At 38.7% G+C, this 27,511-nt stretch overlaps 1 protein-coding gene across 5 annotated transcripts in view; it reads left to right on the top strand.

Annotated features, from left to right (window-relative positions):
• Positions 1–27,511, top strand: part of tsnare1 (T-SNARE Domain Containing 1) — a 217,744-nt gene that overhangs the window by 9,598 nt on the left and 180,635 nt on the right. For all 5 annotated transcript variants that reach the window (XM_067602493.1, XM_067602489.1, XM_067602490.1 and 2 more), the window contains exon 3: positions 24,908–25,029. In XM_067602493.1, the coding sequence (XP_067458594.1) occupies positions 24,945–25,029 (85 nt within the window). In that variant the 5' untranslated portion in view covers positions 24,908–24,944. The remainder of the gene's footprint in view (positions 1–24,907; positions 25,030–27,511) is intronic.

Below are 27,511 nucleotides of genomic sequence, written 5' to 3'. Positions count from 1 at the left end.
ATATGCCCATTAAATTTCATTCATCTTTAGTTCTTTATTCATTAGATTTACATTTTTTTCCTGTTTCCTGTGTGGATTGTGCTCTGTTGTCATGGCACTCTGTTAGACAGTCTTGCTTGAGCAACTCTGTTTTAAAAAAGACAATGATTTAATTTTCTAGATTTCAGTTGGGAAACCATCAAACCTGTACATGTGTATTCTCCATTATGCTGATGCAAAACAGTTGAGCTTTTGGGAACGGTTCAGCTGTGGCTCATTGCTGCTGTAGAGAATTCAGAATGTTTGAGGTTTTATCGTATTCTGCTACTCATCTTGCTGTCTGCCGGATTGGAAACCCCATTGATCATATCAGATTGGTTAAGTAATTGATTGTTACTGGTTATTAACCTCCTAGAACTTTGGACCTCCTTGCCAGCAACTGAGAACAGCCTGTAATCAGTCACAAATGGCAGCCGCTAATGAAATTAGTTCCTGGTTCTGCCCCACATCTTTGTTTGTTCCACAAAGTATTGGCAAGGGCATAGAGATGCCATGGTTTACTCTCCCCAGAGAATGGAGCGATAGAACAACAGAATGCAGATAATGAGCTGCTGTGTCTGCGTTGTCTCTTTGTAATTACTTGTGTCTGACCAAAATATAAAGATGAGGACATGAAAAGTTCTATTTGCAACAGTTTGTGTAATGTCAGGAATGACACTGTGGTCACTAGACCTGAACTGTGTTGAAGCTAATATCAATGCTTTGTGTATGCTGACAGTTTTGTAATTTTAAGTTCTGATAAGCTTCTCAACACATTAAATAGTTTAAAAGATTTTGCTGTTGGCAGGGATGTTCACTTATTCTGTTGTCTGTTGCGAAAAACTTGCATTTAAAAATGGGTCAGTGGTAAAAATCTTTTAAAGCACAAGTGATATTTTGGGAAATTCAGCGACATGCAGAATTGGACCACAATATTCACTGAAATAATTAGATTTTGACACAATAATAATAACCATAGATGGCGTGCAGTGAACCTGGCCCTATGGGGGCCCCTGGGGGTCTGGCGCCCAGTTGGTTAACCAGCCTTGGTCAGATGAGAGCATCAGTATTATTTTCATCTCTGTAATGAGTGCAAAGATAAGATAGGGACATGTGTAGCTTAATTTATCACAAAGAATGGAAGGAGAGGAACACTGCAGGAGCTTAGTCGAAAGTGTGAAAATACACCTTTTCCAAAGAGACAAAAATTATTTGTTGAAGTTCGAACCGTAGCTACACTGACCATTATGAATGAAGCCAGTGACTGAAGGCTAAGAATCCTGCCTTGAGCTAAAGAACAAATGCAGTGCAAGACCCGCGTCTTTCAGTATGATGTGAACACTGTTAACTGTATTAACTCTGTTTTTGACCACTTTAACAGAACGCAACAACAAGCTGTCTGCAGTTTGGTGCTGTATGCAGATATTTCAACTATTTTCAGCTTTTTCACTGAAAACAGCTGCCTGCTGCTGCTAGACATGGTAGTTGAGAGCTGAAACATGCTAAGCTCCATGAATTTGATGGGAACTGAGTGACTACAATTACATGCACAATACTATTCTACTATTATTCCGAATATGACAATATTCCAAATTTGATATGGGACATGTAAACAGCATATTCCCTTTCGATCTTCCGGATTAGACCTTATTCTGAATGTTGCATTTTGCGATTGAAACATGGGATATGCCAATATTACTTAAGAGCATTCTTTGGACATTTATAGAGCACATTTGCAATATGCGGGTTTTTACCACAGTTTGTGACACATGGCTTCACACCTGTTTACGGCCAGCTCTGTGCATTGTAAACAAACCAACTAGCCAATAGTTTGAAAGGCTGGGATAGAGATGCATGATGGGTTGGTTGTGTAACGCACCCCTGTGCAGGCAAAATGACATATGCTGGAGCAGGAAGGCAGACAGAGTAGAGGAATGAGAGGAGAGTGGAGAGCTGTTCAGGGAAGACTTGAAAAACAGAGCGCTCCTTCTCCATGATGGGGACGGAGGGGATTGGTTATTATCCTGACATGCAGCCGGGGACTGACGGTGACGACTTGGTGTGATGCACCAAAATCACTGAGCAGTGTAGTAAATATCATGAGACAACCTAGGTACTGGATGTTCCTGTAACCATTAATTTATACCAGTCATATCAATATCACTTATAAATATCAGGTAGCAGCTCACTAATGTTTTTCACCTCGCTGGTTTACTTCACTGCCTGTGGAGATCTTGTGATTCCTGTTCACACTAGAGCAGAGGGAAACCCTGAAAACCCTCTGCATGTAAACGGGAATATTAGTGTAACATTCATTTTCATTAGCCATGTAAACAGTTTAGTAGGAATATTGTCTTTTTTGGAATAAAACCGGAATATTATGTGCATGTAAACTTAGTAAGTGTTAAATCTTTGTGGGTTTGTCACTCTTAGTGACCCCTTTCAAATTGCACATAGTTATTTGACTCTTTATTAATTTAGAATATTGATTAGTACAGCTTTAACTCATTGGGGGAAAATAGAACTTTTTAATGGTTTAACAGGCAGTAAAGTATTTTTGTACTGCACACATAGATGTAATTGATATCTGTTTTCTCATCTGATCTATATTTCACAAAATACTGGACTGTTGTTGCTTGTTGTTGTTGTTGTTGTTGTTGTTGTTCTTAAAAGCTGTAGTTAAAAATGACCAAGAAAAAAAAAAAGAATAACTATGGTAATGGTTATGAAAAAATGTGGTTTCAAGCTGAATAAAAGTCAATTTATGACTGGTGGACAACAACATCACCGACATATTATCTTGATGGCATATACTCTTTGGTAGATGCCACTGTGGCGGACAACCACAACACTGACGCATGCATCTTGTGCGCGTTTACTCTTTGGTAGAGCGGGTATGACGTCATTGACGGACGACCAAATGGACCGTTACCTTAATTAAAATTACAGATTTCTCTGGGTTTGAAAATTGTTGGAAACATTTGGGATAAAGTAATTACACAACTCAACAAAATATATAACATAGGTCTAGTTGTTTTTAGACATTTTAATGCGGAATAGTTACATATAGCTTTAAAGCCTACAAATACTGTTAGATAGCATTTAAACTAATACAACTGGCCTCCATAGCTGTGTTCGTAATCGTGATTTCATTTCTTCAAAGCCCTTTTTCAAGTGCACTGTCCACTATTTTGTCCACCTGCTGTGCACCTCATCTACCACGCTCTGCAGAGCCAATTTGATTGCAATATAATCAATCGCGTTTGCTTTCAAAGTATTCCACAGATTAGTCTGAGCTTATCAGTCAGCCAAAGCGGCCCAATTGTTTCCCAAAGCATGACCAGATGACTGCTCAGGATTGTGCTCAGAAATGCCTCTGATTATCTTGTTATAACCAGAGAGTGAAATCCATTCACTCAAGAGTCAGCTTTTGTTGAGGCTTGACTGAGACGCATCTTATCAAGTTCCAATGATTCTGCTTTGTAACATGTGAAATCTGAATATTAAGGAATATTAAGAGAAAGTGATGGCAGTTGCCCACTGCCCAGCATTACCAATATGTGTCAGGCTGATAAAATAATACCAGACAGTGGCTTTGGAATGCCTTTCATGTAGTGATTTAGGGCTTCAAGAGGGTTTTAATGCTGGTGTGTGTGTGTGTGTGTGTTCAAGCACACTGAGGTCTGTTCGCCACAATTGGGATTGTGTAGCCATGGTGACGGCTGTGAGAGACTGTGAGAAAGCAATCTCCAGGAAGTCATAGCCGCGGGGTGAAGCATATGTGGCATGAGGATGGCACCAGAAGGCCGCAACGTGGATGTCCAGTTGGCCATCTGTTGTGGTCCTGTAGCCAGGGCCAGGAAGCCCCCCAGAAACCACACAGGATGAACAGCATTTTCAAATGCCAGAGCCTGGGACAGCACTCGCTTCCCCCGGGAGCTTCTCGGCACATCCCAGACACTGAGCTTCAGACACTCTCAGTGGGACTTCCAGAAAACATCCTGGACTGGAGCAATGACTCCGTGCGGTGCATTTGTTCGTGTGCAGAATGAGACCGCTAGAGTGGAAGCGGCCACAGCATGGCTCACTCATCGGCCAAAGATCATTACTCTTCCTTATCTCAGGCCAAGTCCTCGGGCTGCTTCACTCTGCTCCAAACAGGGAGCCCATTACCAAACTGCATCACTAGAGGCCTGTCCACAAGGCCTGAGGAGACCTATTGGCATTCCACTGCTGGTGTGATGCCACTGTCAGAGACATATCTGTACTTCTGTTACGTCTAGTATACTGTAAAATGCTTGGTAGGCTGTTGGGTTTTCTTGTGCAATAGAAGAAGTGATGTGACAGACTCAGAGGGTTGTGTTTGAGCTTGAAGTGATCAGACATTTAAAGATAGAGCAGGACTCAAGACTAAAAGCTTCCCATCATCAAGGTACCCTGTACTTTGTCTGTCAGATAGCAGCTAGCAAAGGTGAGATTTTAAGCCTCTGTCATAAGGTTTTAATATTAAAGATGTCTACTTCTATGCTGCTGTTTCTTCATTAATTGTTTTGAGGTTTTGCATGCATTCGCTCAGATGCTACAAAATGCTGTGGTTGTTGTGCATGACTAAATCACCACACAGCCAGTTGTCTATACTCCACTCCTTATTCTTTCTAAACCAAGGAGATGAAATATGATATATAAAAGAAATATATGCCATGCTATGTTTATTTTATCCCACGTTTTAATGTCAGCAACCCACCTTACCTTTCTCGATCAGTCCACACCTCAAACTCAGCTTAATAGTCATAGGGAGTACTCCTCAGGCTGTGAAAACAGTTGTATAATATCTGATAATGGCTTTGGTAGACCTTTGTAATGCCTGAGAAAATTGAGCATCTCAGGAGACTACAAGGAGTTTGAAACATGTGGGCATTTACCAGGCAGGGCAAAACTAATGAAACACACTACTAATTTGCATTATGGGAGTCGTAGGTAAACACAACACTGACATATTATCATCTTACAAAGATGTTGTGTTGAACATGTTAGCAAGCAGTTGCTTATTTGCACATCCAGCAGATACAAATCAACATCAGCATTTATTTATTCATGTTTGTATCCATTGAATGAATGTAATTCTAATATCCTTTTAGCTCAGTTTTGGTCTCCACCAACTCCTGAGCAAATTATCTGGATTTTTAGCTGTTAAATGCTCTGTTTTGTTCACCAGCTGCTAATTTGCTGCTGTTGGTTTTTCAGAGCTTTTTTGTTTTTCTGAGAAATGAGGTAGAGGAGTGCGATGAGACTGAACTAAAACAGTAAAGTTGCAGGCTGTAAAACCAAAACAGTGAGCTGGAAGATGCTAAGAAATGTGTAGATCAGAGGCGATCATTTTTCTGTGGGGTTTTCTATGGGTTTTTATGTGGGTGGCGACAAGCAACCCCTCTCAAATTGTGTGTAGTCATTTGACCAATTGTTAATATAAAAACTATTAATTAATAATCAATATAATCAAAGATAATTGGTTGTATGCAAATACATTAGTTTTCATTTAATGGGACACACTGGACACTATTTGACCTGTTATGTAAACTTCACAGAATATTAGCAACATTAGCATTAGTCATTTGGCTAACAGAAACTAGCTACATTCCAATCTCACCTCTCCTTCCGTTCAACGCCTTCCTCCATTATTATCTCTTTTGAAGAGGAACTACACTGGTTTCAATTTACTTGTCATGGGGAGAACTACAGAACTCCACCTGTGTAATGTCTTTTCTGGTCCTGACTCACTGTTGAGTTGCATTGTTGTGGGGATTGCATCCCTGGATCCTGTGATTTTCAAACATGACCGATAATAGGGAGTGAAAGTCAGGATATCTCTTTATTAAAGACCCTGAAAAACCTATTTTCTCAAAAAATATGTTTCTCTTTGTAATTTAATCTATTTCAGATGTGTAAAAAAGTTCAATTTTCACTTTGGGATGGCCGACACAGTTTTTTGGATAGTAAATGAAAATGTTTGCTCTTCAACGCTGAAAAGCAGGCTTGTCCATTAGCAGTTATTGTAACATGGTCTCCCATCCTGTGTCTGATTTCTTCGTGCTTCTGTTGAACCAAAAACATGTCTCTCTGACATATGAGTTGTGTTATTATGCCTCGACTGCAACTATTATCCAACATGCGCCTTCTGGTTATTTTCTTATTTCCTTTTTTTTTTCCTCTTTCAAGGGTGACCATTCTAAAAATACAATCAGTTGAGATAGCTGTTGAATAGCCTGACTTGAGATATTACTGTAGGTATGTGGGTGCATGTTACACAACCCTGAGGTAACATAAAAGCTACTTTTTTCAAAGGTCAGATGAAAACGAGGCCAGATAAAGTCTCTTGCACGCTCCACTGTCCTTTAGAGAAAGGCCATGTCCAGATCGGGAGTGAGAGGGAGAGAGGCTGAAGGAAAAAGAGAGCAGAACAGTTCTTAAGCACAGATTAGTGAGAGGAGTTTGTGGAATAATGAACAGTTTCCCCTTAGGACCATCACCTGCTCCGCGCTGCATTCGTATGCAAGCGAGGCAGTGACGTGTGGCGGAAAACTCTCGTCCTGCCATTGACAATCCAATCAAATAAGTGCATAGAGGACAACCTTTTTGGTCCTTTCAAACAAATGAAAGCAGCATAGCGCCTTACCCCTCCAACTCAAGGACACCTTTCACTAAAGCATTTCTGTCTTGCTGTGGGACAAGTAGGCTCCCCTTTCTGAAAAGTGTTGTTGATAATTACCTGACTGAACTGTGTGTGTTGTAGGGGTGTGCCGAATACAAATGCGTTATTCAGCAAAGCACAAATAGTGGGTTTTTTACAAATATTTGTTTCATACAAATATTTTAAAAATTATTTGTATTCAGGAAGAAAAAAAAAACATGTCAAATACCAGCGCACAGGTCGGTTACATTTCTATCTCAGTCTCTCTTCTCTGCTCCACTGTTACGTCTATCAGAAGGTCTCAATGAGGGGAGTCACATCCACCTACTGCATGACACACATTTCCATATTTGGACATCACTCCTGGAGTTGGGGGTGTTTGCCAGAGATAAAGCTGAGCTACTGACACACACAAAGTGCTCACAAGGGACTCTCCATAACCTGTTGTTCCCCTTCTCCTTTCCACAAAGTTAGGTTGTAAAAATAGGCAATAAATAAAAAGTGCAAAGCAAGAATAGCCTTTGACGTTTTTCCCTACGCGTTACACACTGTGCTGTCTCTGTGTTATAGGTGTATAAATAGGTAGAGGTCTGTCTGCAATGAGGCGATGAGTAAAGATTTAGCTCAGTAATCAGTACAGTCATCTATGATCTGGGAGACTCCAGTTTGAGACCCAGAGTGGGGACTTCCTTCGTAAGGTAGTTTATTCATGAACACTTATTGTAACACTGTAATTTTCTAAAATTAAAAGTGTAATAAAAACAAAAACAGGATTTTTAAGTCTCTTTTCACTTTTATTTGAATACAAATACAAATAATTTTGCTGCTCAACAAATATAGATACAAATACAAATACTGGGCCCTCTGCACATCCCTAGTGTGCTGTGCCCAGATGCCCACCTCGCTATTAATGATGCAGCTGTTTTCTTTCAAACTCAGTCTCTCACGAATCTCCCTAATGATCTATAACCTAAAGTTTTAGGGATAATTCTGGTTTATCACAACTTTTTGTAGTTTTAACCACAACTATCTGTAATAATGACATTGATCTTCCTAGGGTAGTATCATTAAAACAAAGTCTGACAGGGCAGAAACACAAGCGGTCAGACAATCAGTTTTAGACATACCCTGAGGTTAGTTGAACTTATTTAGGGTATCCTGGTAGGTAGTTGGCTAGACACACACCACATAATCACAATGGCCCTGGTTTGATTCTGGCCACAGACCTTTGTTGCATGTCATACCCTTCTCTTTCCCTACCTGTCTATATCTTGACTGTCACTCTCAAATAAAGGAAAAAATGCCACAAGAAAAAAAAATATATATAAATGCATGTAAATGTAAGTGCACTCCTATACATACTACAACTGGGTCTGTGTTCCCAAGTTGAAATAACCAGAATAATTCTTTAGGCTATATATTGAGACTGTCCTCATAAGACAAACGGCAGCATTTTTTGTTTGGTCAAACATTTAACACAACCTACCTTTATGTTATTCTGACAAGCGACATCCTGTGATTGTATGAACAGTTCTCTCTCAGAAGCAGAAGTTGGAGTAGTGTGATGTTGTTGTAGCACCCCATAACCTCTTAAGGAGAATGGTTGGGTAGATGGTTGGGTATACAAAGCATCCAATATTGACAATGGAGATCACTGTTCATTTTGTCTTTTTTTTTGTGTCTTGTCCACCATCTTTCCCTATGACGTTTTAGCTGCCCTAACATAAACAAACCTTAACAGTAGAGTTAGCAGACCAGAAAACTGTCATTGAGTATTAATCACTTTTGAGAAGATCACATGTAACAGGAAGGCACCAACAAACCAATCATATCCCCAGACAAAGATGTGGATGTTGGACGATTTGGCAAAACCATGAATAGGGTTCATTGACAACTTGTTTTATGTCCAATGTTGACATTTTTACAATTCTGGCATTCAACTGTATCCGGTGCGTATGGCAAGATTGTGGTTATTGGAAATAAAATATAGTTAAGTTAGGGTAAGATAGCAATTATAGCTACGATTAATATAAGGAAGAACACCGAGTATAGGTCCCCTGCTAACACTAAATAAAAGGACACTACTTCCTATATTAGCATTGGATGTTGGGACTGGATATAAATCGTGAGGTGCTTAATTGTCCAATAAGGATGGAATTCTTGAGGATAGTGTGATGGACAGACAATGTTATCCTGTCTTATTTTGTTGAGTGCACAAGTTCAGTCTTGTCCTCGGGAATACGTATATTGAGATTAAAATTCTACACTAAAGGTTCACCATCCTGCTGAAGAAAGCTGAAGGATATTGCCGAGTTGTTAAGGTCGGAGAACATGTTTGCATCTTTTGTAAGTGAACAATGATGACCATATTTCACACTGTCTCTAATTAATCTGATATATTTTTGGTTTACATCCTTGATGCTAAGTCATGTTTTTTTTTATTTTTTTTTATTTCACCTGTAGTGCATGTTGGGCACTTCCTCCTTAATCCTAGATCCGATTATCAGACAAACAACGGTAGTTAAAGATAATAATTAATGTTGATAGTGACAGAAAATGAGCATCCGTACAACAATCATCTGTCTTCCTTGCAGACAACATTGGTTTGTTTGTTTTTCTGATCTAGAAATTATCAGTGGCAGAGAGGCATACAGTCATGCTATGCAAATTTCATTTGCTTTGCACCCATGTTTTCCTGAGATTATTCATATTTCATTACGTTCCCCGTTACTGTGAGTGAAACATTTAGACATCCTCCAGATGTGAGGAAGGAACTTGTTTTCTTACATAGGATGTTAAAATGTGACTTTGTGATTTCTTTAAAATGATATTTCTTTAGTCTTTCATTGTTCCAGACAAGTCTGTGCTTCAAGTGCCTATAGCAATCATAGGACTGTCAGAGAAATTGAATATTTTCTTTTTTCATCACCTTTCTCTTTTTGAACAAGGTGTAATTTCTTCTTTCCTTTAAACAATATTGGTTCTTTTAGAGCCAATGTAAAGGCTGAAAATGTTGTCCCATGTGTAGTTGCATGTGTAGTGGATGCAGTGGATGTACTGGTGCTGGATTCTGGCAATCAGCAAGCTGAAAGACAGGTGATGCACTTCTGTAAAAAGTCTGACCTTGGTAGGAACAGTGGACACATGGACGTTTTCCATGTTGAAACTCAAATGTTGGCTAGTTAGCCTAGATGGCCATCGCACTACAAACTATCCAGACTATTCCAACCACAGAGAGTAAAAAGACATCACTGACAGGAATCTCAACTCGTGTTTAGCATGGAGTTTGGATTTATAGCTCACTAGTGTCTTGGCAAGTTACTGTAACCAGAAAATGACAGTTTCATTACAGAAAGGGAAGGGAGAGGAGGGACAAGCAAACATCATGGCTGATCCAGTCAGCTGTTAAACATGCAAACATATCCCATAATATACTCCCTCTTTAAGCCAGTATCTTCTGAATTGCAGTTATTCTCAAAACTACCACTACGATACACATTAGGAGAAATAAAATCAACTCTGCATAATATGTTAAAAAAAAACAAAAAACCACATATACTAATATATCTGTGTCATAGCTAGATTAACCTCCTACTGGGCCCCAGAGCAAAATTTGCTTTTGGAGCCCTATTGACCCCACTACACATGGTAGTACTTTAGAGCTGAGTCAACTCAGCACTCAACCTTTACTGGCACCAGTTGAATATGTTCACTGTTTTCTGACATTTTATACACTGAACAAATAATCAATTATGAAAGAAAATAATTGTTATGTTACTGGCTACATCAGTCACAGATGTCCACTGTTTGCCCAGAATAATAAAACACTTACCTGGAGTGAAACCAGCATTTAAATCCAAAATTTCTACAGACTGCACCAACCAGCCAGTGTTAGCAAAGCAGAGATGAAGAGAGCAGCAGAGGGCAGTCTGTGGAAATATTGGATTTAAACTTTGGTTTTATTACAGGGAATTATTTGATCTTTTTTGGCAAACACATCCTACCTGACACTCTCATGAGACCTAATAATACAACAGTGTCTTACGTGTGGGCACTGATGTTTTACACTCAAACATAAAAGCCTGCCCAATGTACTGCATTCTTCTTCTTAATTCTTAAGTTTTTTTGGCAGCAATGCAAATCTTCCCTGTCAGTCACATCTGCTTCAGTTCTTCCATGTGGCCGAGACATCTCAGTCACTACAAAAGCGAAGCCACCTCACTCAGCATCATCTCCTCTGTTGAAGGTGCCTCTTTCAGCTTGTTAGCTCCCAGACGGAGCAGCCGTCTCCATGGTTTCCAAACCCAATTAAAGAGGTTGTTCCAATTAGAGAGTGGAGAGAGCTCGGGTGTGATAGGTAGAGCACGAAGACCCTGGCCTCACCCAGTAGGCAAGCAGCCCCCTCTAGTCCCTTAACTGTCAGAGTGCTGTACTTGCTATCTCTTAATTCATCATGTCTAGACAGTCCTCTAAACAGAGGACACTGCTGTATGAGCTTAACAGCGTTTCATTCTGCCCACATGTTGGAGTTGCTGCCAAATTGACATTCCAGAGATACAGACTGTGTCGGTATTTGTGTGATAAAATAGATGTGGTTGTTTATGAATAAATTACTGTGGTGTTGATGGGGTGATAGTGTACATAAATTAACACCTGGGCTGCAATCCATACACAATCAATATATCATGGGTAACAAAGCCTCGTAGAAGCTCCATCAACATGTGTGAGCTAATGAAAGCAGCCACCCTCCTCACACACTTTTATGTATCGAGCCAGACTGCCACCAGTGTTTGCCTTCCTAAGGCCAAAAACTGTGACAGAGAACAAACATAGATAACACATCCTTTGTGTTCCATCAAAACCATCCCTCCAACCGTTTACTTTATCCCCGCCAATCCGCACATGCTATTGAAGAAGAAAAAAGGGCTGTAGTAGATCACAAGATCTTGCCTGTGTGATGACATGAAGCGTACTGCAGGGTGAGGAAGATAAAGAAAGTGTCAGGCTGATAACTGCTACACGTTCTTACTGTATGGTACCATTAGCCAGTTTGCTCTGGAGAGGCAGTGGTTGCATTGTTTATAATCACTAGGAAACATGCTGATGCGTTCTGACAAGTCGGATACATTAAGTGCTGACACAACATTAGCTGCATATTTGTTAAAAACATCAGTGAATGATAGCAGTGATGTGAATTTGACTCAGCTTTTATAACAGAATTACCATGGGAAAATTGTTTTTCACAGTTTTTCTTCTTCAAGTCCCAGACGTCTGTTTAAGTTATTGTTGTTTGAACTGACAGTCAATTAATTTATGTAGTTGAGTGGAATAAAAAAACAACTATACAGTATATGTGTTTCACTGAAGAATCAAAGCAAGCACAATTGGTTAGCGCTTTCATAAATTCTGCACATTGCCCTGCTGGGTGCCTATTGAGTCTTTGAGTGTGGTGGGTGGTGGCAGCATGTTTGTGAGGTTCAAATGACAATGAATGCCATCCTGTCCCATCTCTACTATGTGTGAAGGCGCTGTTAGGCTGACCTTTAGTTGTGTAGGTAGAGTATGGTTCAATTTACAATTGGGCCACTGAAGAGCACAGAGCACTGAAGTTGTGCTTTCAGAAGCTGACTGGCATCAGCTGCTTCATTCATGCTCAGCTCATTATTTATTTGGCTACCAGCTGAATTGTAAGGTCCAGTCAAGAGAAAATAGGTACTCTCAACAAAATCCTCACTGCCACTCAGATTCAGTTTCCTATAAATGATCAGTTCCACCTGTCCGTGTTTTTCCTCCCACACGTACACCGTGCGCTCCGCGCTGGTCACCAAAGTACCACACAGATGTGCAATGAGAGTTTCAAGGTCAGGCAAATACCAGACAGTGAGAGCACCGCTTGCACTGGTTGTTGCTCCTCCATGAAGTTCATCCCTATGTTGTGGTCTGCAAGTGTTACAGGTACTGGGCTGCAGCACCCATAAGCAGTTATATATATCCTGAAATACAGGACAGAAACGTGAGACAGAGAGACGTGGTTTGTCGCTGTTGAATCGTCCACAGTTGTGTTTATTTACATATCATTCACTGTATACTGTGCATTGCCTATTTTTTCCATTTAACCAGTCTTTACTATTACTGGACATTCATTATCTCGCTAGACATATTTTCTTTGTTCATACAACATGAACAAAAATGAAATGTCAAACTCTATACAAACACATCTTGTCTCTGAAATACTTTCATATCTCTACATTCATACTTCCAAATAAGTTTTGACTATAGTTGCACCTTAAATGCATGGACACACAAATACTACCAAGTATATGGTGGGCTTACACATAAAAGTACTAATAACTGACTGTCTGAACATCAAATCCATACACTCAAACTCTTCTCAACACTGTTTTTAACACATTTTAAAATTATTATGCATCTTAAACATTACAAATAACATATGGAGTTAACCAGTATGTAAAATGAACTAAATAGTGGAGACGTGTGGCCAAAACTAACATTTTAGGGTTAGCGTGGTTACTAGCAGAAAGACGTGTGTGCGCCTGGTGCCATTGTTGTTATTCTCAGAGGTGCTACTTTTGTAAAATCAAACCAAACAACAACTTTTACTGCTGGTTTCACTCGCATACTTAAACTGAAATTATCTCTTAGCATTAGCTGACAAACTTCAGTAATTTTTGTGAGTTTTTGACACATTACTAACCTGAAATACAGGACAGAAACGTGAGACAGAGAGACGTGGCTTGTCGCTGTTGAATCGTCCACAGTTGTGAGGAGAAGGCAGCCGTGCACGTGTCTTACTACAGTCACTGTGGCGAACCACGGTCTAACACTGCCACCTATTGTCACAAAACTGCTATAGCAGGCCCATTATTCTTACCCAAACTAGATTATGCTTATGTTTTTTTAAGAAAAGGAAAAACAGTACACAAACAAAATACATATCCTCTTTCAAACACACTAAAATCAAACAATTCAATTTACCAAAATATGATCACACTTTTGTGGGCATCACACAAGGTCCGCAGCTCAAAGGGACTCGAATTGACTTACTTGATTCTCACCACAGTAACTTGGGACTTGCTTGTGACTTGAATATGTGTGACTTACTCCCACCTCTACTATCGCCAGACAAGAACATCTATGTACACCTTTCTACAAAACCTTGGATTACATTCATTGACGTTTTTTACGTCCACTTGCAGATTTTTGTTTGATTCTCACAGGTTAACATTAGGGAAAGATTGTGGTTTTGGCAAATAAATATTGTTGAATTATGGCAAGGGTTAGGTAACTAAACCACTTGGTTAAGGTTATGGACAGACAGTGATTAAGGATGTTAATATCCAGTGTGTTTGGACAGAAACCTTGCGTGTCTTGCATGAAAGTCAGACACAATACACGGCCATCTACAACCCCAACCTCTATACCCTAACTTTCCATTTTGTGACGAAAAGGACACACTACTTCCTACATTGGCACTAAACGTTGGCACTGCCATCATAAGGTGCAAATCTTCCAAAATTGATATAATCCCTTGGATACAGGGCTGGGACACTAAATGAATACTGTTAATTCAAGCTAACATACATATTTGTACCATCAACTCCTGTCTCAAGACTGACTGCAGACCATGGTCCATGTCTCTAGCAGATTAGGGTTGCATACATTTGAATGATGCAACACAGCTAAAATTATACCTTCTTCCATCTTGTAAATGGACTGTACTTGTATAGCCGCCTTTCTAGTCATCCGTCCGCTCAAAGCACTTTTACACTATGAGTCACATTCACCCATTCACACACATTCATACACTGATGGCAGGGCTACCATGTGAGGTCCCAACCTGCCCATCAGAGGGAATCTAATCATTCACACAGCCATCAGGAGATATTTGGGGTTCAGTATCTTGCCCAAAGACACTTTGATATGTGGATTGGAGGAGCAGGGAATCAAACCGCCGATCTTCTGATTAGTGGACGACCCGCTTTACCACCTGAGCCGCAGCCGCTCAGCCTTACAGTGGGAGTGGAAATCAGGATTGCGCATGTGTGCTCAAATTCATAATGACAATGACATTTATGAAATGGAACCACACAGAAGCATGGTTTTATAAATCTCATTCATATTTCTGCCTGTGCATACAAAAAGCTTTCAGTGAGCATCTTGGGAAGTCTTTGGCAGTGCAACATATAGACACTGATATCCGCAGCATGCTTTACTGTCTTGTTTAAACAGTCAGTGTTTTAGCTTTGGGCTCCTCCTCATCATGAAACTTTTTTTCATGTATATCACATTGTCAAACCAAACCAAACCAAACAGAGGCAGTATTAAATCCTCCTGGCAGACAAAGCTCCAGTCTGGAGAGTGCATGTGATGGCTCAGCGTGGATGGCAGGTGCCAGTGGAAGGTAAGCTGAGGCAGAGTTTAGTTATGGAATAGAATGGGGTGATTTATCTCAATAATGACTCTTTTTTTGTGTGACAAGGCAATTTCACTGCCCAGAGGTGTTTTTTTCCTGTCTTCCTCCCTGGGCTGAAGGTTGTTTTCAAAGGGAGGCAGTGCTGATGGAATGGCCTGAGATCAGACTGGGGACGAGGGAGGAGGCTTTAGTAAATACACATAAGCAATCCTTAAGTTTGGCTGTGTCAGCTGAAGAGGTGACAATAAAGAGAGGGGATGAGGTAGAGCCACTTTCCCACTGGAGAGAGAGAGAGAGAGAGAGAGAGAGAGAGACAGAGAGAGAGACTGGTTTTAAGTTCATCTTTCTATTCTTTTCTGAAGAGGTTACTGTTGAGGGTAGAGCCTCAAAACACACTGTCTTTTGATTTTCATCCTTTCCTTTGATCCTGTTATACAAATCTGCCATGTGGCTGCATATCTGTATCTCCGAGTTGCACATCAAAAAGCTTGCAATCAAACCAGCAATAACTGGGTTCTCTTCGTGGTATCGGCAAAACATCCTTTCACTTTAATCTCAAATTACAAACAGGCATAAATGTAGCTATAGGGCTTTGGAATCAACACCACAGTGAACTGCATTCAGGGTATTTCGGGGCCTAATCTGCCTTGGCTGTAGGATACTGGTGTATGTGTGTATATGGAGTCAACTTTTTACATTTTTGGACTTAAAAAATACAATATGTAATCAAAGAAGGGGCTAAAGTACCAGGACAAACTGACACAGAATGCAAAATAATAGCTGTGAGTCGTGGAGACATGGGGGACTCTCAAAGTGAATGATTCTTGAAATAACTGAATTGTGGTAAATTATTTTTATGCTGTATTTAGAACACGAACAAACTACACAAACAATTAAGACTGGATTCTAGATATTGCTTGACAATGCATTTTAATGTTTGCCCACAGTAAAGTCAGATTTTTTTTATTGACATTTTGATTTTTGAATTGATTTTGACATTTTTTGTCTGTACAAGAAAGGACCATTTGGGGAAGTTGCTGCTCACATAAGATACGAATGTTACAAGTTCTAAAGGTGAACCAAAATGAACAGTCAATTTGCTTTCTTTTATAAGCATAAATTAAAAAAAATATATATAAGTTAAGCCTGCATTAACTGATTTTGGATGCTTGAGGGCAGTGGAAACAAGCTGTATACACAATATTGACATGTTATCAACTTTGAAATTGGTCTGGCAAACAGTTGCTTATTTATACATCCAGCAGATGCCAACGTAAGTTAACAGGTTGTTTTTTGTTTTTTTTAGCTCCGTTTTAGTCTCCACCAGCTCCTGAAAAAATATCTGGCTCTTTATATTCACCAGCTAATCTGTATCTTCTTTCTGCTTTGTCTGCTGAGCCTTAAAACCAAAACAAACAAACAGAATGTTTGGTACTTCTTTCTATTAAGGCATACTTCAAAAAAGTTTTATGAGTTGTAACTTATGGCTTTGTGAAACCTCACTGTTGAAAAAAATCCTGTACTCACTGTAATCACACATACACAAAATATTTCTACAGCTGCAAAACTTTGTTCTACATTCACAAACCATTTCACAAGCTCAAAATATTTATGACCATCATTTGATTCCATAGTACAAAATTCAACAAAATATATAACATAGGTTGAGTCGCGTTTAGATGTTTCAATGCAGAATAGTTACATATTATAGCTTTAAAATGCTACCCTGTCAATAGACCATGCAGGGTTTGTTTGAGTTTCATATGTATTTGGGGTAAGCAATGCTTTTCTCTGATTGGCGGTTTCTTTATCTTGACAAAAGTTGTTTTCAATTTTGTGTCTATTTCTGTTTCTCCACACCACTGTCACAGAGCTGTCCTGCCTGCCCGAGGATATAGACAAACATTAGGGTTAAATGAGAACCATTACTGCACGCTGTGGAATATGGAATAATTCCAATAGACATATCTGGGTTGGTAAATGAATCATATCTAACACATATATATCCATTGACCTGATAGAGTCACTTAATCAAGTTGTGTGTGTGAGATAATTAGACAGGGAGCTTCCATCAGAGTTGGGAATCAGGATGTCTTGGATGTCAGAGTGAGCAGATTGGTCAAAAGGAGCGTAGCTGATTAGGGTCAGTCCTGTCTTAAAGAAACAACATCACAACGGAAATGGTCGTCATGTCTCAGTGACTTGATTTCAGGCTATGCACATTAATGTGTCTTCAGTAAAACAGGCCTTGGGTCACTCCTTTGTTTTAAAATTTCATTTCATCATGCTGTCATCCTTTTGAATAAGCAGAAGAAGAAGTACTTCAGCTTGGTGTGAAATGTTGATACATGGTACACACACACGGAGTCTTCCCTGGTTGCCACGGCAATGACAAGACTCCAGCAAGTCACTTTACTTTCTGCTTTTCAACATTAAATAGACAAGATACAAAGTGTTAATTAGTGAGGTATAGAGGTGCTGGTAGGCAGGGTTTATTAGCTTTGGACAGAGCCAGACTAGCTGCTTCCAACTGTTTACAGCCTTTATATATATTTCATAATAGATATATGGTGGTATTGATCACCTTATTTTGATTTCAAGAAACATTGGCAAGCTTTATTCTGAAAAATTGACTTGCAGCAGAATGAAAGTTGAAAAAGGTAATCTGTCACAGTGAACATTGCTCTTGCATTACTGAGTGCAGAATAGCAACATTTGGGAATGCAGTTCATCCTGGGCTCCTCAGCTTTATAATAATGTCTAGTAATTTTGGGTTAGTGGGACATTTTCTGCAAAGATCCTTGTAATTGTGTACTTATCATAACAAAACTGGTGAAAGGTTTCTAAGAAAAAAACATCAGATTATAGAAAGTGGAAGAGATCAGGTTAGGGAAGTTCATAGGATGCTGTTAATTACTAAAATATTTCTCTGGAGAGAACTTTGAAATTCTGAACTCATAATTGGATAAACTTGACACGACATGACCCCATCCATTTTCTAAGTATAATTTCAGGGCTTTCTTAGAAACTGAAATAAATCAGGGGTACTTATTAACTGTGCCAACTGTTCTTTTTTTCCAGTGTAATTGGGCCTTGATTGCTCAGTTCTCTGTAGGAAACCTCTTGAAAAATACCAAAATACTATTTCCTTTCTTGCAAATTATTAGGAAATGAAGACACCCGTGAGTTCATTTTTAATAGTGTAATGAAATGCATATAAACTGAAGACTGGCTGGAGGGTAACAAATCAATGCAAAACCTAAAGTATGCTTTGCAAAGCAACAATGTAATGTTTATGCAATGTATAAGTAATTTATAACACAAAAACAAAATAAAACATACGCCAGCAATATGGTTATTGAAGTTGCTGTTGACCTTGTAATAAATGAAACAGTCTGAGTTTGAATGGAGAGTTTTACAAACTCATGGTGACTTTTCAAGTCAAACTAGAATTTAAAAAAACAGTTTTTGTTAAGAAATCAATACATTCAACACCCTAATTATGATGTCCTCCACTGGGTGTGAAGTTTTGTTACCGACTGATATTGTTGGTACTCTTATTTCTTGGCGCGATATGGCTGTGTAACAGTGTAAGAGGAACTTTTTAGAACACAAATGAATAATATAATAGTATTATTATTATAACAAATTCAAATAATATGGTAGTAGGTTAATGCACTGGGATTGTGATGATGCTCGTTCAAGTCTAGTCAGTTATTTCTGCACTCTTACCTGTTATACCTGTCTGGTCATCAGTCACCACATTTGGACCCACAACAGAGAGACAATTAATGCTGTTGCTGACTCAGCAAGTGTTTAAATAACATGATCAAAGAGTAACAGCTGGTGGAAATCATTGGTAACATTAGCAAGCTAGGCTAACCAGCTTTCACTTTCCAACTTGAGCACAACAGTAAACAACACAATGCGTCCTCCCAAATGGTGACTGTTGTAAAGGTTCTGACAGCTTGCTGTTGAAGGTTAACGCTCAGTCAGTTGTGCACCATAGTAGATGACGCTGTGTCTCCTGGGAAGGCCAGCTCTCATTTGTCACTCAGTCAAAGTCCATTCATGCTTATGGCCACCTGCACACCTGCACCCATTGTTTTCAACACACGGCTGAACACCAGCGGTGTCTTTGACGTGCATCATATCTCCAGAAAAGCAGCAATTTCCTCACATAGGTTTCCAGGATCAGCTCGTCCCAGCTGTACCTTTATCATGTCTCTTGTCAGTATGACATGTAAGATGTAAGTGCTTTGCTCATCAACTGACACGTGTCAAATGATGTAATGTCATCTGATGCAGCTGGTATTTAGAACAATGTGGGGTCATTATAGTTTATATATATATATATTTCCTAAAAAGTGAGGAGAATTCAAAGTAAGATGTTCCCACATAATCAAGACTGAAGGAAATACTTCATACTTGGATGAGAAATTTGATGAAAAAATTGTTTAATATATAATTATTATATAACAAAAACATTACTGGTCACTTTCGTCTTGAAATATTGATACCAGTCTTCAAAAAAATCTATCAGTTGAACCCTCCCACACACACACACACACACACACACACACACACACACACACACACACTCACACACACTCACACACAGTCCCGCCTCAGGTTGGCCCTTGCTTGTTTGTGATAAATGCAGCATTTGTGTTCAGGGTGTAGGCTTATTTCTGCTCAGTTGCCTGCTCTGGCTAAGCTAAGCCTTGTGTTGCTGATAATGACAGCTGTGAAAGGAGTGGGGGACTGAATGAAAACCAGTGGGGGTGGTGAGTAGCTGTGGATCCAGTCACTCTGCCCTGCCAGGCTTGTATTTACCATCCTTCTGTGTCCTGCAGTGTCACACAGGGGTGCACACTGCTCTGCCTCACGTCTACTCTGTTTACCAGTGTAAGGACCTATTTTTCTCTATAAGCCAGGACTGTCTCCATTCAAAATGGCATTTCAAGGGCTGGAAAAACCTTTCACCGTCCAGAAATATTTGTGTATTTTTTTTTGTGTGCTGTAAAATTGCTTCAAAAGACACATATTACTTTAGGGAAACATATTTTTTTCCAAATAGAAGTTAACAGGTAAAAGGCAGGATTCTTACATTTCAAAGTTGTGACGAAGGGCTATTTACTTTTCTATTGTGATGGATGTGTGTCCTTCTAAATATTATAAGCATTATTTTATTATTTTAAAGGTCATTTAGGTGCTGTTTTATATATTATTTGTGTCATCTAATTGTTATTGTTATAGACTAGACTATATTTAGCCTATTAGTGCTACAAAATCTGTTCATCTTCTCGGATATTCCTTTGATCATTTATCGCAATTCCTACCTCTAGAGAACTAGACACTAGAGAAGCACAATTGTGGAAATGTTTCAAGATATTTGGGCCCCATCCACTCATTTCTACAAATTTACAGTTGTGCATGACTTGATAATATGCTTATAATCTCAATGGTTTCTAATCTTCATGTGAAAACCTACTATCTTATCATTACTGCAATACTTTTTTCTTTCACAGGGATTTGTGAAAATTAAATATTGTATGAGTAAAAATGGATTTAAATAGATGTATTAATGAATTTGCATGTGATGCAGTCTGTTTTGTTTTAGTGGTATGTGGTCTGTCCATAAATGAACGAAAGAAAAAACAAGCAAAAGAGTTGACATACAGTACTGTATGTCTTACTTGTTAATACAATACAGAAGCGTCATAAACATAGAAATAGCTGATGAGGTAACAAAACACAGGTCATAAACACCTAATTAAAAATAAATACAAACTCAGAAGTCATCAGATAAATCATAGGCTTTAGACTGCAAATAATCTTCTCCTTCCATTAGCCTACTTTAGCAGAAGACCATCTCTGAATACCAATCTGCCTTTATTCTAACTCTTAGTATAACATCTTTTATACAGGTCAGTGTTATTCAAAGTGCTTTACAGAGGAAAGACAAGCTGATAATAAGACAGTACAAACATAAACAATACAACAGAATCATGAAAAATAGAAAAGATGAAAGTGAACTACCAAAACAATTAAAATACAATACATAAAACATTTTAAATACGGATACAATAAAATAAATCATCAAAAATCAAATAATGCCATTAAAACATTCTAATTAAACGCCAGGATAAAGAGGAAGGTTTTTAATTCACCTTTGAAGATATCTACACTTTCAGCAGCTCTCATAACCTCCACGATAAATTGCATGAAAGTGAGCTTTAGGCCAAACAGAAACAGATGACATGAAAAACAGATTCCTGTGCGAGGTAGAAGCGCTCAGATGCTGCACCGACATACGCATGTTTTGACAGGATATCTGTGCACCTTTTTATTTGTATAAAATGAAACAAATTTGATTTGAATTTAAGTTTCATGCCATCTTGTGTCCCATCAGCTGTGGGATTATAAAGCACTTTCACAAAACATCAAAACATTATGTGAATATGTGCTGCTTTTCTGTTTTATACCAGTGTAAATTGTGATTTTTTTATTTTTTATTTTTTGACTTTCGGTGGGGAAAAAACAAGGTATATGAAGATGTCACACTATGTTATAGGAATTTTTCATTATTTCATTTATAGACTACACTATTCATTGTTGATTAAACAAAAATAGTAATGAAAATAACCTTTAGTTGCAGCCATAAAAGTGTATTAAGTATAAAGTGTATTAGACTGAATATTATGCAGATGTATAATACAGATATATACATGTGAGTTGCACATTAACATCACAGAACACTTAACACAAAATGATAAATTCTTAGTTCCTACATGCCTGGATTAAAAGATTATGTATCACATATAGACAAATTCAATTTTGCCTTAGACTTGGAATTGAGCAAAAATGAAGCATGTGGGAATTTTGGTGCATTTATCCTCCTTTTGTCCAGAGGACAGGCCAAGCTCTGATGACATCACTAAAGACGATGTCATCATGTGCACGAGTAACGGCACAGCAATAATACCTAATGTTTTTTCTCTATGTTCAGCATCACTCTAATGACCTCAGTTTTCACTTGTATGAGTGACTAAGTGAACAAGCTGGGGCATTTATAATTCCACACATTGTGCAAGGGTAAGGTTATCCAAATGTGTGTGTGTGTGTGTGCGCAGACGTGAATGTGCATCCATGAGTGTGCATCCCATATGCAGATAGAGGTGGTGCGTGTCCACACTTCAGAGGGATGTGAGGCGCAGTCACTGGGCTTGAAATCAAGCAGAGTGAAGACTGTTTATGGACTGCCAAAAGTAATTAATCTCCCTTCTCTATGAAAATTAATCGGATTAAACGTTCTCGTGGCCCAGTGAATCTGTCTCGCTGTAATGTGCGGACGCTGAATCTCTGGCTGCTCTTCTGTCCCGCTTCATACCCATAACGCCGGTCCTATAGCCCAGATTCACTGGCTTCATCACAACAATAGGCTGCACAATGACTCTGGAGTGTAATCACATTCCCCTGCTTGTCTGAATGCTTGTCTTTCACGGTGGGGAAAGAGCATTGGCCACTTGACCAGTATCAAATTCTGACCTTTGATGGAGATGCTGAAGCGCTGAGAAAGATTTTGTTGATTTGAGTGTCATCTGTGTGTCTCTGGCCGCGGGTGAAACACATGTTCACATGATGATTTGACCTTTTCGGTGGTACTCAGATGAGTACTCTGTATCCTCCTTGCCTTTCCTCACGTAAGTGGATAGTGGGTCAACAACCTAAAGAAGCTGACTCTGAATTATGCAGTGGTTACTGCATTCTTGATGCCTTGAATCATTCCAACATTGACAGTACGTAACATAGGCCTCACAGGAATACAAGTATATGTTAGATAGTAAGGCTCTGACATTATTATTGATATCTTCACTATGTGTTATGCTGGCAAAGTCATGCTCCATCATTTACAATTATGAGAGTTAAAAGTACACCACAGTATTGGATAGAACAACATTTCCTGTCCCTGTCAGTTATAGGTTTAAATTTACTGTTTGTCCTGAAGGAAGACTACAATGTAAATGTCATGGCAGCATGTGATTGGTAGATTGTCCGATATCATCCATGTGTGCCAGGTTGGCTGTTGGCTCAGGTGGTCCTACACTAAAAACAAGTGTAAGTTGAGCAATAAGGGGGCTCCAATAGTTAATCATAAGTTAGTAGCACCAAGCTAACACTTCTTTGTTAAGTGAGCATATGTGATTTACAACATACTTAAATTAATTTATAGTTCACTATTAAGAATTGACATATGACTCAGTTTTTTGACGATTGTTGTGGCCCTCATCATGGCAAATATCTGAAACCACTGTGGAGCTACCTTGAAGCAACGTTACGTTTTTTTTTTTACTTATCAAGAGCAGAAAGACAAAAACAAAACAAAACAAACATAAAACAAAAAAAAAAAAACACGCAAGCAACCAGCCTTAAAGCAACTCCACCAATTTTCTGCATCAAAGTGTGTTTACAGGTGTCGGGGAGTACTACTGCATATGAGAAAGAAAAAAAAAAAAGTTGTACTATATAAAGCCTTTTGTGAAAATGGATTAATTGCCTCAAGTGATGTCACTTCAGTCAGCATTGGTTGGGGCGGGGGGGTTGAAAGTGACAAGGATGTGGAGTTAGAAAGAATCGAGGTTAGCAGACCTCTGTAGCTCCTCATCTCTGCTGGAGGCTAGCAGCTTCAGGCTACATAAGCCGTTACTGGCATAAAACACCCCTATCTCTGACCAAACTGCCAGCATTCAAGTTGCTTTGTGGGTAATGTAGGCACCAGGGAGACAAATGTCTCTGGTTCTTCTGTATCCATTTTGATAATTAAAAAAACAAAACAAAACAAAAAAAAACCCATTCCATTGTGAGTCCAACGATAGTAAAGGAGTGCAATGCTAAATCTGTGGATCACTCTTTGAATATACCAGTATATCAAAGTGTTATAGCTAACATTATAGCACGCCTCACACTCCAGCCATACCGTACCAGCCATAAATGTGTGCATCATAAAACTAAAACAATCAGTAAAAAGGGGCTTAAAAGACCCACCTATAGATCTACACAGTTGACTCTCTGATTTCAGTACTGTGAGTGACCTTTACATTACATTAAACTCAGTCAAAGTCAGTTAAAGTCATTTGAGTCTATGTTAAAACCATAAACGTAATTCACAATTATTAAGGTGGGTGTCAAAAATAACCTATAAGATACAATATAAAAAAATTCCACTAGATTAGCATTAGGTTAGCTTGCTTGTTTCAGCATATCACAGTAGGTTGTAGTAGCTGCTGCTTGGTTATCCCTCTTTAGCTCCATCTGGGTTTTTCCTGTTTGACCAAATTAGGATTTACTGGCTCCATTAGCTCACAAAGATGGCAGCTGGTAGTACACCATAATCGAGGCTTCAGAATGTCCCTTTTGAAAACTATGGGTGATGTCAAAGCTACTCTGTAAATGTTTTTCTACAATCCATGATTGGAGACAAGCAGGTTATTTGCTTAGTAGGCAACAATCCTTTGAGGAAAACATGCTCAGTTATAATCACAGCATTGATCCACATGGGACTGAACTCTAAAACTTCCATTACTAGCTCTCCTCTAGTAAAGCCATCTGTGAAGGGCTTACATCTACAAAGACATTATAGAAATCATGTTTTTTTTCCTTCACTTACTGTCAGTACTGTGAGTGCATTCATTTTTAGATTGGCAGGGCAAAGTGGAAATAAATTGTGTTTCCTTGTTTTATTCTAGTTATTGTTCCTTCCCCAGGCACCTGCAGCTGACACACCACCAACCATCAGGCAGAATGTCTTACGGGTCCATTGACGGAGGCTCCTTTGGCAGTCGTAACCCATTTGGAGGTCCTACGAGGCAGGGCTACCAGCCAGTAGGTAAAGACAAACAGATTTCTTTATGATTTGATGAAAATGTATTTTTATGCTTTCCTTTAAAATATTCTACCTATAGAATTTAACACCAATAAATGATTACATTAGATTTAAGGCATTAGCATAATCATCATAAACAAATAAAAACGTTGCCAAGATAATTCTCCTCTACCATCCTCTACAAAATATATGATATTACATGGCATCCACGTTTAGTGATGACATCTACACTGTAATGATACCCTCTTTCAGTTTGGAAAGAAGAAAATTAGGTGTGGTTTACAAGGAGAAAAAAAAAATGTATTAGTGCATCTTTATGTATATTTATGTAAAATGAAGATATTTATGCGCAATATATTTGCACGGACCAAGTAGCAAGTAGTTCAGTTCTTTGTGAATGAACACAACACAAAGTACAGCTGAGGCTCATGAGAATGTCATTACTTGTGCAGGTATTCGGTCATAAAGTGAAGTATTGGACAAAATTAAATTTTGACCAGATGATAGCACTAGATGAAAAATCTGGAATTCTAGGTTATTACAGTTCATCCCCTGGGGAGCATGACTGTGTTTACCAAAAATCAAAGCAATCCATGCAATTGATGTCGAGGTAGAAAAGTTAAGTTAAAACTAAATGAAAAGTCAGAGGATCACCAAAGTTGTTACAATTCACCCTGAGGAGGACATGAATGTGTGCACAAAATTTCATGGCAATCTGTTTGTCTAATGTAATATTTCACTCAGAACCACAAATGTAAACCTCATGGTGGTGCTAGAGGAAAAGTCAGGGGATCACCTGTCAATAGGAATGATCGGAACATGAATGTCTGTACAAAATTTCATAGCACTCATAGTTGTTGAGTAGTTGTAAGAAATGGATTGAAGGAAAGCAAATGAAATACAATCAGAGAAAATGTTTCGCAAATACTATACGGTCAGTTTGAACATTTTGCATTGGCAGAAAGCAGATTGATGATTCGTTCAATATAAATGTTCCTTTGTTATGTTGAAAAAAAATGTAATCCCAATGGCATTAATTGTCTTACAAAATGTATATGCTTTTGCAAATAACTTGTATATGTACATGACTGTATTTTTTTCATTTTAGGAGACAGTGTTGATAGGAGTAAACACATTGGTCATTCCCTACACTGACGTCTTACTGCGACAGTTTCAGTATTGATTCTATTTTCTCTGTGTGTGGCACACAGATTTCAGATCACACAGATTTGGTGATGTTGAATAAATATTTAAACAAGAGAATTTATGGATCAAGACTGACGACAGTGAGTGCAGGAAAGTAAAATTATTACTCAACTGTAAGAAAAATAAAGAAAATGACAGTGTAAATACCCTCTATACTGAAGTTTTGCAGCAGCTTCATATCTTCAACTCCCAAGAGTGAAAAAAGCAGCAGCACTTATCCCAAAGCATGTGTTATTAATATCAGTTGCAAGTCACGTTGTGACTTTATGAAAGTTTGCATGAATTTTAGTAGTCACACACTTTCCTACTTATAAACAGGTAATCAGTCAGTCAGTCAGGTGTTCCAGTGCTCACAACAGAGTTATTATTCATAAAGAAGAAATGAATAATTCAAACAATCAACACTACATGTACATGAGTAAATTATACATATAGATACAGTGGCTTGTACATTACTTCTTTGTCCACCCTCTTCCAGTTCATAATCATTGTGACAGTTTTTTTATATGTATATTTACCTATGTGCACCAGTCATGTGTGTGTGTGTGTGTCTGTGTGCGTGTGTGCACTTGTATAAAGGTCACAGGCTTTTATAAGGGTTAAGCAGTGTGAATAGCAGCTTCATTGGATTTGATCCTCTCACTGCTTTCATTAGCCTTGTAATGGGGTAGGAGCAAGACTGAGCCCCTGAGGCAAAACATGTTCTAAGCCAGACTGGAGGTGTGTGTGTGTGTGTGTGTGTGTGTGTGTGTGTGTGTGTGTGTGTGTTTTAGAGAGAGAAAGATAGACAGATGGAGAGAGACTCAGCAGACACAGAGTAAAAGATGAATAGATGGTGAGGACAAGGAACTAATGTGTCATGTTGTGGGCAGGAAAAAAAACCATTTGTACAACTCTGAAATATCCATGTGCATTGAAGAGAAACAGAGAAATTCTAAATTGTATTTTTGTGTTCAAAAATTTGTGACATCATTGGCCAAAATGACACACACCTCAAAATACACAAAGTAATTCACCAAATGCATTCGAGACAATTTCAAAGGGTGTCTAGCAATCATATAATAGACCACTGTGTCTTTTTTAGAGCCAAATATTCAATGAAAAAGAATGGGAACAGTGTTTCTGACCTCAAACATATACTGTGGGCCTTTGCAAGATGCCATAATATGTAAGGCCTTAAATGAAATATACATTCTGCATATCTCATATAATAATTTTAGAATTTTCACCTGATATTTAATTGGTGGTGGAAGAGGCATTATATGTTTTACTTAAGTAA

Source organism: Thunnus thynnus, chromosome 10 (genome assembly GCF_963924715.1).
Source record: "Thunnus thynnus chromosome 10, fThuThy2.1, whole genome shotgun sequence".
Lineage (NCBI taxonomy): Eukaryota > Metazoa > Chordata > Actinopteri > Scombriformes > Scombridae > Thunnus > Thunnus thynnus.
This window is presented reverse-complemented; position numbering and strand designations above follow the sequence as displayed.